Source organism: Aethina tumida, chromosome 7 (assembly GCF_024364675.1).
Source record: "Aethina tumida isolate Nest 87 chromosome 7, icAetTumi1.1, whole genome shotgun sequence".
NCBI classification, from domain to species: Eukaryota; Metazoa; Arthropoda; class Insecta; order Coleoptera; family Nitidulidae; genus Aethina; species Aethina tumida.
Genome location: NC_065441.1, coordinates 14678163 through 14691727, shown reverse-complemented (window position 1 = coordinate 14691727; position 13565 = coordinate 14678163). Strand labels below are relative to the sequence as shown.

Below are 13565 nucleotides of genomic sequence, written 5' to 3'. Positions count from 1 at the left end.
CGTTTGTTTTTCATGCCGATAGATGTCCGTCTCGGCGCCCGAGTTGAAAGTTTCTCAGATGGAATGGAAATGGTAGCCTGTCAAGTGCAGCGCGTATCTAGGGCGGGGAGTACTTTTTGTTCGTGAACGTAAATACGCGATTTTTTCTTACCATAAGCACAAAATTAAATAAAGCTTAAAAACACTGATGCTTTGTATTTATTTAACCGATCAATTGAAATAGTGCCTGTGATAAAGGAGTTCCGATTCCTTGTGTGTATGTGTGTATCTTAAGTAGTTGCTACACATCCTAATCAAAGGTAAACAATACATTTTTCGTCTCTTTTTTTCCTGTAATGCACTACGTGTTGTATGCACTGTAATTAGTCGATTTCGTTTGTGGAATTGTGACGTTACGAGCGTGACAGAAACTTTCGTAAACTTTTCAAAGAAAGTTACAAACCGTCCCGACTCTACCATTAAAGGGCCCAATCGATCCCACATTATTTTACATGCCCATTTGCGAGTCGGTAGCGCATAATCCACATGTAAAAGGCCCGTTCCCAATTTAATTATATGGGAAAACATAATTTTTCGGCCACGTTTTCGGACGGGCATTTATTTCACACTCTGGCCATTTAAATAATTATTACCGCAACCTGTTGAATAAAATTGTTGATACATAAAACACATATGGAGTGGTGCCGTCTTCCAGAATAATCCGACTGAAAACCTCGGCACAAGAGAAGTACTTCATTTCGTCGTCGTTCTCGTTCGACGAGGTTAAACTTTTGTACGGCACTGAAGAACGGTGACATGTGATTTGTCGTACGGGCCCATTCGACAACCGTGGCACTGAACGTCGAAGATCCTTGTCATCGGTCGCACCTCATCTCCGTATCCACTTTCGGGACCTTGGTGTAACTAACTGTATTAACCGTTGTCTGGCACAAAATCTCATTCGGAGTCTTATATGATTTAAAATATTTTCTAGTAGTATAATTTATATATTACTATTACTATTAAACATGTTTACGTTAAGAAATACATTTTAAGGCAGCCAAATTGTTGCATCTTTCAAATAATAAGAAATCTTACCCAATGTTTTCTTACGTCGTAGATTTTGTATGTTAGGAAGGTTGTGTAATTGAAGTGCCCTTCAAATGAGACGAATAATCTTACAAAATACATATTCAGATAGACTGTGACTTTTAAAACATGACATCTTACTTAATATTTTCTTATGTAGTTGTTTGTATATGTCAGGAAAGTTGTACAAATAAAATAAGATGAATAATTAATAATATAAATAATTCAGATAGATAGACTATGAATCTTTTAATTTTTAAAAAATAAGAATTTTTTCTCATGTTTTGGTTTCTCTATGTGAAGAACGTACTACATGTAAAGTACCCTTTAAGTAAGGTTAATAATCTTACAAAATACATATTCAGATAGGCTATGAGTTTTAAAATGTAAGATATTTCACCCAATATTTTCTTACTTGATAGTTTCATGTATGCCAGAAAAGTGGTACAAATAAAATACCTGCCAAACAAGATGAATACTGATATGAGTTAATAATTCAGATAGTCTACAAGTCTTCTAAATTTTTAGAACGTAAGAAATCTTTTCCAATATTATGTTATGTTGTGGTTTCTCTATGTGAGGAATGTTCTACAAGTAAAGTGTCCTTTATGTAAGGTGAATAATCTTACAAAATACATACTCAGAAAGGCTATGAGTTTCAAAATTCAAGACATTTTATCGAATATTTTCTCACGTGGTGGTTTCATGGAACATAAGATTTTTAACCAATAATTTCTTATGTGGCCATTTTTGTGTGTCAGGAAAGTTGTACAAATAAAATATCTTCCAAATAAGAAGAAAAATAATATAACTAACTTTTTCTTTACAATGTTTTACAAGTAAAGTGCCCTTTAAGTAAGGCGAATAATCTTATAAAGTACATACTCAGATGTACTATGACTTTTAAAACATAAGAAATTATACAGAATATTTTATTGCCTTTGTTTCTGGATGCCAGAAAGGTTTATAACATGCATACTCAGATGGTCTATTATTAGAAATTCATTATTTAACTTCCATATCTTGCTCACTTAATTGTAAATAGCGATTTGTAATATATTAAATAGTTTTATTCATTTTGTCAATTTCATGTAAAACAGCCTGTCCCAATTAATAAACCTGTGAGTTACATTTTAGTAAAACTTCAGCCTTAAAATTCATTTTTCACTTTGGTTATTATAAAGTAATGATGTTTATTCTCCAGTGGAATAATAGAGATTTTACACTTCCACAACATTTACTCTTTTAAATCCGTCACTCAAGTTAATAAACGAATTTACATTCTAGTCCAATTAGACTAGTTTAAATGCAACCTTCTGTAATAAAATTACGGTGAGTTACGGGAATTTGTAGCATTTACGGACGTTTTTATTCTAGACATGTTCAACATGGTTTAAAACATTTAAAACAGATTTTATGGCACCAATTATTCGTATTTTATTTTCCAATATTCCAATATCGTCGGGATTAAAGTTTTGTTTTAGTAGGTCAGCTATTCCAACCACACACAACGTTTCAAACACTAGTTTAAAAATAAAGGGACGTTCTTAAAATGGGAATCTCTTTGTAAAAGACGTCCGGAAACTACAAACATCTCGACAAATATGGAAAAAAAAACCTTTGAAATATATTAAAATTAAGTGATTGAAACATACGCCCATAAAGTTTGATGCTGTCGAGATCCGTCTTGTCAAAATATCACAGTTTCAAAACGGCATTGCATTCTAATCAGCTGCACTGGAAACACACAAAGGCAAACGCAACAAAGGAAGTCTTGAAAGAAATAAATCATAAATATACATGTCCCGATGGAAAATGCTTACACAAATGTGACTTTATTGCACCGTAATATACTTTCTCGGATATTACACCGAGTTACTTTTACACGTATCAGGCAATAGAAACAACCGTGTTCATATCGATTTGTTTTTATTCAGCTGCTCGAATACACACATATGTCTATCTGTGTGATGTTTATTTTAAATCAAAAAAATAAAAAACGGAGCATCGAAAATAGGAATTTATGGTCGTTTTCTTACGGGACCGTTTCATTAACTGCAAATCTACTTTCATGTAGCATTTTGATCCGCTTAGCAGGTGATTCGTAGCTACACTTTATTTGCCGTGTTGTGAAACCCTTTGAAATCAAAGTTTTGCGAATCGTTACGTTCACAAAAGTACACGGAAACCTGTTCGTGCACGATTCGAATTTAGTCGATTCACTGGTTAATAATTTTGTTTGGGTATTAGTTTGGTGGAATAAAAATGTTGATCAGTATGTTAATTCATCATCTTTAACTTTGTTTCTAACGTTGTTACTAATAGATGATCAATTTAATCAATATTTATTTTCTAACTAAGATCTTGACACAAAACTGGTTAATAATTACATAAATGCAGTTGGATTAATTGCGAAAATAAATCATGAAAAGGTGCAAATTTGTGCAATTATTAAACTTAAAAAGGTGGATTTAATCGCTGAAAACATTCATAATATATTTCAGTAAAATTACATCCGTGCTAAAGCGGATTATTAAAACGATACTTCTCATTATTTGCAAAGTCCATTTATGAGTAAAATTTCCCATTTAACTTTATTTAATTAGATTTTAAAAACTCCGGTTTGCCGGTGGCATATTTTAAAATGTTAAACTCCTTTCGAATATCCTATGAATAAGTTATATTCGCGTATTTGCTTTTGTGTTATTCGTGCATTCATCTGAATATTTCACTCCGTTTTTTCGCACTCCATACATAATTTTGCGCTGGGGAAATGGCTTGTTTTGATTTATCAACTGATTTTTTTAATAACTGGAAAACGCCGTGTGTTGGGGGGAAATTGTGAGTTCTGTTGCAGTTTTATTCTCAGACTTCTATGTGTGTAGTTAAACAATATGTGTTGGTAATAATTATTACGGTGTTCTTGATATGTGGCTATTATTAACAAAATGTTTTGTATTCAGGGGGAAATTATAAGAACAAAAACATAACTATTATGCTTTTGACGGCCTTTCATGTCTTCATAGGTTTCATGTTAAATTAGCCTCTGTGTTTTGTGTTATGTATTTTAGAAGCAATTATTAAACTACTCCCTTTGTCGCCTGTTTTTAATTAATCTTTGTCTGCACCTTTTGGTTTCAATCATTTGACGTACTATTAGGGGATCCGGGAAACTATCTGGAAATTATTTGCTTCCTGAAACCTGGACAAACTGTTGATGCAGACCTTTATAATGAACAATTGGATAGAGTGAACCAATATTTAGTCGAAAAATTAATGAATTATGGTGGAAGTTACTGCCTCATCCACCATACTCACCCGACATTGCACCCTCGGATTTCCATTTACTCAGATCTCTACAACATTTTCTTAGTAGCAAAAAGTTTCAAAATTTGGATGATGTCCAAAATGGCATCTCGAGATATTTTACTTAAAAACCAATTGATTTTTATTGATCTGGGATTGAAAATTTGCACACTAAATGACAAGTGGTTGTTAATAAAGAGAGTGATTGTATTATTGATTAAAAATAAAGACTTATTAAATTTAATGTAAGAAAGCAACATTTATTACCTGTCTCCAATAGTCTCCAATGTTTTTATTAAAAAACAGAAAACAAAATAGATGATAAAGACTTGTTGTATTGGTAATTCAATAAATCGTCACCAATAAGCAACGCCATTAATTTCCCCACTAAAAACGTTAAGCGTGATCCAGAAGCTGCGTGTCTGGAAATTCCCATTAACATTCCAGAAACAACTGAAAAAAGTGCGAATTTAACTGTCGTGCGTTATCCATCAGTCAAAATAATGGGTTTATGTGTTTTTATTAGCCTTTAGAATACTCGGCCATAAAACATATCAGCAGATCGTTTTCGACAATTCCCGTTGAACGTTACACGAGAGGAAAACAAACGATTTTCGTTATTCATTTTTGAAGCTGTAAATGGCACACAACGTGCAATTTTCCAATGTTTAATGGAGGAGTGTTGGCAAGATGGCAACGTATCTGTGTTCGGACACTTGTGATTTTATGTTTGCCGTTGGTCTTAAAGATTTCAACATTGATCGATACATTGTATGATAAAATTAAGCTACTGGCTTGTAGACATATTGTTATGTTTGCCTCTGATATAATGGACCTCGACCTCAATAGAACTAAACCTTCCCATTGCATTAAAAAACTCGTCCTGCGATCATTTGTACGTTATATTAAATGTAAATCTTACACAGTTTGTTATGGTATGTAGGAAACGTTGTAATACTATCAATTTTATCTTACAAAAATAATACTAACGTAATCACAGAACCAGTTTTTTTACTACCTGATCCCAAGATAAACGCGGTTAATTAATGATGAAGCTTCTATATTTGACACGAGATTTTAAAACCAATTATATTCCTAATTGTTATTTTATGAATGGCACTCCAAGGAATTAATTTTCATAGTTAATGTAGCTGTGAATAATTTAATGAAATATGATAGGGAGAAATGTAAATTGAAATTCCGAGTTCCAGTTTACAAGTACAATTTAAGTTATCTATTTGAATAATATATGTTATGCAGTGTACATTCTCTAATGATGCTTAAAGATTCAGTTACCGTTAGTTTTGTTTTACAAATAAATTATCCAAATTAAATATCTAGGAGACTCATATAATTATATTGCATTTTGATATAGATCCATAAACGATCATAACTCTGGAATGGTCATTAAAAACCCTCTCTGTGGTTTATACTTATGAATGTAATAATAATTAAAATATCATTTTCTTACTCATAATTATTATGACTATAAATGTTTTATTTGTTACAGATTTTGCACAATGACGTAGGACAAAACAAAAAATTCAATAATGAAGACTGCCCCAAAAGCTACATCGAAATCCGAACGTTCGATGAAAAAGAAGAAAACACCAGACAAAATGAACGAGGACACAATCTCGGAAACTATATCGTTCGTAATAAAAGGAAAATTAACACCAATCAAACAAGAATTAACACCAATCACAAATACCTCTTTAGATAATAAAATCCGTAAAAAGTCATTGGGCAAGGTAATCAAAAAGAAGTTAGTGCGAAAAGCCAAGACCGACTTGAAGGAAAAAGCTTTAAAAATCGGCAATTTATGCAAGGTGAATACCAAAGTTCAAATTAAAACTGCCAATAAAACAAGTGCTTTGAACAAATCTAAGAAGAAACTACCTGACCCAATCTCATCACAAATTACCAGTAGCATAAGCAATATTACATTGGCTCCTCATTTGACCACATGTGTTCAAAAGAAAGGATCTGAAAAGAAAACACCAACCAAAAAAACAACAGTGACCAAACCTAAGGTTAAATCGCCGAACAAATTGTCGGTAGTTAAGCCTAAAAAGAGCATTAATTCTACTCAAGTTAAAAGTGATAAAAAGAAAATTATCAAAAAAGCAATCCTCCTAAGTGATAAAGTCAATTTACCTAAAACCAAGAAGAAATTGGTAAAAAAGCAAGATGTTCCCAAACCCAACACAAAAACAGACCAGAAAGAAATCGACGAAGACCAAAAAACAAAGGAGACAATAGAGAAACTCCTGAAACAAGCATCCAGAGTTCTCAAAACTCCCCTGAAGAAATTCAATAAAGACAAACCAAAGAAATCATCGGACTCAAAAACAGGAAAAAAGTCCTCCAAAAAGTTAAATCAAAAGAAATCGGAAGACTCGACAACTAAAACGGAGAAACCAGTCGAACCCCCAACCCCAGCAAAATTCAAAACGGACGACAAACCCGCACCGACCAAAAACGAAGACCCAACCGATGAGGTCAAAAGCCCGGAACCTAAAAAGGCGCAGGATAAACCAAAGTCACGTGTACTAGTCAAAAAAAGCCCAAGCAAGTCCGCCGCAAGCACCAACAAGAAAAAAGTTTCGAGCACCGACAGGAAAATGCGCAAAGTCAAGGAAGAAATGTTGGAGGAAATGCCGGAGGAGTTGCCGAAACGGGCCCGGGTGGCATCATTAAATGCGATGGCCAAGGTGCACTGTTTGTACGAGAACGAAACCAGGGGCAACATACTGGACAGTTTGGAGGCTGACTTTTTGAAGCCCGTGGTTGTGAAACGGGAGGATAGGTCTAAAGATGACGTGGAGGTTAGCACGCGAACGTTGAGGAGCGTGCCAGGCTTGAGAGCTGTGGGAAAACATTGGGACATGACTGACACTACCTCCAGTTCTGAGGACAACAGCGGGTATGAGACGGATGCGAAGCCATCCAGACCGAAGGTTAAAAAAGAAGTGGTTGAGAAGAGCGACGGCGAAACCAAGCCGAAGGAAGTGAAGAAGATGGTGAGGAAGAGACGAAGGAACCAAACCGAACTGTTCATGGATCTGAAGGATATGGTTGTAAGGAAACGTATGGCGAGTTTGAACGCCACCGCAATTTTGGCCGCCAGTTATTCGACGGAACGCAGATCCGTCAAAAGTCCGGAGAGCGAGAACAGCTACGGCGACACCGACACCGAATCGGAGGAGTACATAAGCACAGACGAGGAGCTGCTGAAGAAGAAATGTTTCGAGGACGACGTGAAAAAGGAGGAGAAACTCATAGAGGTGCACACGACGCCGAACAAGAAGGTCGCCGTGATTTTGAACCAGGACACCGACGTGACCATTACGGGCGTTTACGTGAACAGCACGACCAGATCGACCCACCACGAGGGTTACTGCAGCATCGCCGGAATGCAGTACCGGATCTCGGCTACCAGTCATACGCAGACCGCCGCTACCGCGGTGGCTACCGAGACCTTGCTGCAGTCCGCGACGCAGGGCGGACCAGCCGAGAACGTAAGTCACGTGCCGTTCTCCAAGCCTGGCCTCTTGTTAGATTAGATGCGCCCGAGGTGTGAATTCGATTCGGGTCCGTTGGTGATTTATTGATCGATTCCAATGGATGGGGTGTTTAAATTGAACTGAGATGATTGAAAGCCAATCTGATTATTTGTATATTGGTTGTTGGTGTCTTTGTCTTTGATGTTTGTAGCGAAACGTTCAGTTTCTACAAAAGGGAATGAATATGTAACTGTATGCGGGACATAATAGCCTGTTGAATTTGTTCATTCATTAAATCAGTGGATTAATGGCTACACATGAAACACGTAAAATAATTCTGTTAACAAATAGTCAATAAAGCTAAAATCCCAGTATTAACAATTTGTTATACGTTACGCAATTGTACAGTTTTATTCATCTTCGTTTTGATACAGCATTTCCAATTAGATATGGACACCAATTTACCATTAAAAATCTTTCAATTTTCAATTCATTTATACTTATTATATCTATCTTCTTCGACAGAGTAACAGTGAGTCATTGGCGTCCAGTAAGTCATACACGCCCCTGGATGCTCTTTCGAACATGCAACCACCTCCTGGTCCAGGTATACATCAGGGTCACCACCACGCGGTGGTGCACGGGCCTCCGCACGTTCTCCACGTGCCGCCCGCGCACCAGCTCTCGCCCAAAGTGCGGCACGGTTGTTCGAGCGCCTTCTCGTCACCCCACGGACCGCACGGATATCCGCCCCCGACCATAGGACATCACGGGGAAGAGACTGGATATGTTCACGGTAAGTGCACTCCTTATTTTTGTAGAGAAAGTGTTGCAACGTGTTTACTCGTCTCCAACCCTTCAATAAAATATATTACCGTACAAAGAAAAATTATGTCTTTGTCTTTCCATAATCATCCTAGTCAATACAAATTTATGAAGCTGTGTAATTGCTTGTACATTATTTAGGTACCTATCGTCAATAAAATGTTCATTGGCTGAAGTATGGAGTGTTATATCTGCAAAAAGTGGACTAATAGAAGTACAATTATCGTAATTGTGCACGACATAAAAATCAATACAGTCATAACGCAATTAAGTGCACTCGCAACGTACATTAGAATAGTTGTTAAAGGCAGCCGGTTAAAAATACATTAACAACTTTCGGACACATTGTTCAAACGCGCTTCCTCTATTGCTTAATCAATAATATCTAAATATGTGTAACAAATAGACATCGTTGCCAAACGTTTTTTTGAATCAGTTGGAGACGAACCCCAACAATAGACAGACGCACACATACGGAAGGTCTGGTTTGTTGGAACAGAAAATCGGATGCATCGAAAGATAAGACGTCGACCGAAGGACATTTTCTCTTTGCGGCCCGTCCATTCATCGGATCGGCCAGCTGTCGAAAAAAGCAGCTGCACTGCGGTACCATTGTTGGCCTGGAAGATAACTGAAGTATAAAAAAATAATAATAAGTATAAGGAATCTTTATGCGAGCCAGTATTAGCCGATAACGGTCGGTTTGGTATTAATGATTTTTGTGAAATAAAGTTTTAAGTCTTTGCGAGCATTGTTGGATGGGACGGTTTAGTTGGCATCGATCTGCACGGGCTGTTCTCTTGTTCGGTAACACGGGATTGTCATCAATTTGACGCAAATACTCAAGGATGTGTTCATAATAATTTGACGAGGGTTCAGTGAATATTATTGGATATTTTAATATGATTTCGTTGATTCAACAACAGTCTTGTGCAATAATTTGTAATATTCAACATACCTTTTTAAACATTCTGACGTTTTATTGCCCCTTACATCAAATTAAATGATCTTGTAATTAATGCACGTGCAGACTGTAGTGAGTCACAACCATTGTTTTAGTGTTTAGACTACAAACAAAGCAAGTTTTTGTAAATATTCTTCCTTTTCCTGGAAAAAATCATGTGACAATGATGTTTAACAATAACAATTTGTAACGTTCAAACAATTAACACCAGCTTTGACTGCAGAATTCATTCAATAATTCCCCTTAGAGATAAAATCTGTGTCAGTTTGTTGATTCTGGGTGTTATTAAGATAAAAATCTGCAGATCCACTTTCGGATACCACCTCTATTTACACCCTAATGGTCTTAAAAGTCACAAAAATTCGTTCGTGAACAAAACTGTGGTTTAGTTCTCATTAAACATTCGTCCAATTTGCCTTGAGTTTTATTAGCATAAAAATATTTGTTGCTACTGGTCTAAAATAACTTAATAAACCTTGATAATGTTACTGTAACCACATACCAAATAAAATGTTGATATCGAAAATAAATATTTCAAGGTCTATCCCTCAAAACTGTTTTTATTATTGTTTGTTTTGTTGCTCGTATTTTATGGCGGAACGTATAATATGAACTCTCTCACTTGGAATTTGCATAAGTTCGATCAAATGTCGACTTTTGAAATGGTTTAAATTTATTGTTATATACACCTGAAATCGTTGTAAATTATAAATACCTCATAAATAATTTCTTGCTGCTACTTATTAAACGGAACAAAATTGATTAATCTTCTTAATTTTTAATAGAAGTCAGGAGAGTTTTATAATTAATTAATATTAATAATTTATGATAAATTAAACTATTTATTTAAACACACTTGTTAAAAATGCATGTGTATAAAATTGTTTTTAATATTTTAGTTACAAATATTATTGAGCTCTGACAGAAATTTCAGACAATTTTATATTATTTAGCTATTTCCTATCAGTTATAAATTATATGCAAAAATATTATACTTAAATATAATTAATTTGTGTGACAGAAAAAAACTCACATCAATAATGTATAAGTAATCAAATTAATTGATTATTGATATTGAATTGAAATAATTTATTTAACCATTCAATTTATATGAAATATTTTATCGAGAATTTATAAATTGTTATATTTTATTTAATTCCATAGATTAAATGTTGGCTTTTTGAGATATATTAAATATTAAAATTGTTAGCTATTAGTTTTAAATTAAAGTTCTTCATAAATATTAACTAACTGTTTGCTTATTATACACAACAAATTTATTATTTTCGAATGTTAAGTAGAAATAATTTGTATGAAAACAGTAAATTTTTATAACCAATTAAAATAATTATTTTTTAATAAATTAAAATAAATTATTTAAACATAAAATTTTATATAATATTAGTTACTTCAAAAAATATTGTTTGAACTAAAAATTAGCTTAATTATGTATGATAAATACAAGAAAATTTATTATTCTCTAATTTTTGTTGAAATTAATTTTTTCAAAAAATTAATATGAATAATTCCAAATAAATTAAAAAAATGAATTAAAATAATTTATTTAAATACATAATTTGTTTCAATTATTTTATAGAATATTTAAAAATTACTTATTTATTTTTTTTAGTTCTTTTAATATTCTTTCAATTGAGAATTACAGGAAAATTTATTATTCTCCAATTTTTGTTAGAATTAATTTGTTTTAAAACACATTATTTCTAACTAATTGAAATAAATAATTTCTTTAAAAATTTTAATTGTTTTTTAAATTTTATAGAAAATGTATTTATATATTTTTTAATATTTTAGTTATTTTAAGAAACATTTAATTTTTTGTTCAGATTAGATATTTCAAATAATCCTGAGATAAAATATGTTTGACAATTTAAATATTCCTCATAAATAATATCTCACTATTGCTTATTATAATTAATATAATATATGTGAAAACAGGAAACTTTTATAACTAATTAAAATGAATAATTTATAATAAATTTAATCAATTTATTTAAATTTGTATAGAAAACTTATAAATTATTAAACTATAGTTTATAATGGTAGTTATTGCAAGAAGGATTCTTTGAATTCAAAATTAAGGAAACATTGCTAAAAAAATCTAACAAATTTGTATAGCAGCCAAACAAAACTAAAATTTCTAAATAACTTCTAATCTAATTCAAGGTGCACACACGTCATATAAATTAAGCAATTTAAATTTCAGTCAGTATTTTTAATTTCAAGTTATTTCTTTGATGGTTTGAAGGCATCCGCTTAACGAGACTAATAAAACGCATATTAGTCCATTTTAATAATACCTAACAGCAGTTCCCTAAAAGAAATGTTACTATATTTGAAACGAGCCATCAGCACATAAATCTGTCGGTTAAAACAACGCCATAAATTCCGACAGGAGTGCCATTAGTCATCCGGAGCCGCGACACACACAGGTATATTTTAATATCATTAGGGGGGCAAAATAATAGATCTTAATCATCGTGGTGCGACCGATTCTGGTGGACCGGCGGCACGCGCCAACCGCCAATCAACCCCGGACCACGGAACGCACCGGCATTTGAAAATAGGTAGGCAGGTGTCGGAATTGAATAATAGGACAGGTGGTTCGGGTCCACTATTTTTATCACGTGTGCGCGAGTGCCGTCCGTTGTCTCGGGTCCCCGGTTAATGGTGGTGGCATTCGAGGGCGATAAATCAAACCGGAGCCGAAGTGTTTGTAAATATCGGTCGGCACTCGATGCGGATAAGATTGGGTGGTTTTATTGGTGGCTATTACCCGCGATGATGAGGATGGATTTATTTCGGCGCAGTGATTGCCTCCATTAAATATGGATTAGATATTTTCATTGGGGTTTTTATGGATTTCGATGATGGGCCATTTTTATGTATTGCTTTAATAAATTTAATTTTTTGATTACACATTTTTACTGAGGCATAAACTCTCTATTTGAAATATTGTTTATACATTATTGGTTGTATTATTATTATTATTATTATTATTATTATTATGTAATAAACAAAAAATTTCAATAATTTTAATTACCTAAGTACCTCACTATCAGATCAGACTTATATTTAAAAAAATATTTATCCATTAAAAATTTTAATCATTATTTAAAAAAATACATACATATATACAGCATACAGCATGTATGCTATATAAATTACGTTATTTATTGACGAAACGTGTCACGAAAACGATGACAAAAAAAATTATAGCAATAAAATTAGACTCTTCATAAAAATTAAAAAAAAAAAAATAATTCAACATAATTGGTCTTATATTTAATATTTCGTCCAATATCCCTTATTGGCATAACATCCTCAAATCTTTTTGACATTGACTTTTATACGCAGTCTGACACAAGTTTTCTATTGGTTTAAGATCGGGAGATTGAGCTGGTCACTTTATGACATTGATTTTTTGTTGAATAAACCATTCTATAACAGACTGACTGTGTTAGGGTCATTGTTGTGCTGAAATGTAAATTTTAACGGCATTTCCCATTCACTATAGGGTAGCTTTACACCTTCTAATATTTTACTATGCATAAAACGATCCATTTGCCTTCTATTTTGTGAATCGTAAGCGGAAAAACAAGCCCAAGCTAACTTGCTTCTCGATTCTTTTTTGAAAGACAGGGCTTTTTTGCTGGACGGCTTCCTGACAGCACTACCTCCACTAACCGACGTTGAATTGTTCTTAGACTAATTGATTTATCTCTTAAATCTCGTAAAATTTGATTTGCTGTTATCCTTGGATTATTTCTAATCAGCACTTTTATGCGACTATTTAATGCACAGGTTTTTCTATTTTGTTCACCCCGTTTTCCATTCTCCACACTTCCATGAATTGGAACCCATTAAATTATTTTTGT

The 13565-nt window shown here is 33.5% G+C and overlaps 1 protein-coding gene across 1 annotated transcript in view; it reads left to right on the top strand.

Moving 5' to 3' along the window:
- The first annotated feature begins 56 nt into the window (after nt 1–56).
- LOC109595443 (titin) overlaps nt 57–13565 on the top strand; it is a 111819-nt gene continuing 98310 nt past the window's right edge. Inside the window, exons 1-3 of the mRNA XM_020010790.2 lie at nt 57–299; nt 5885–7895; nt 8406–8676. Coding sequence (XP_019866349.2) covers nt 5925–7895; nt 8406–8676 — 2242 coding nt within the window. The 5' untranslated portion in view covers nt 57–299; nt 5885–5924. The remainder of the gene's footprint in view (nt 300–5884; nt 7896–8405; nt 8677–13565) is intronic.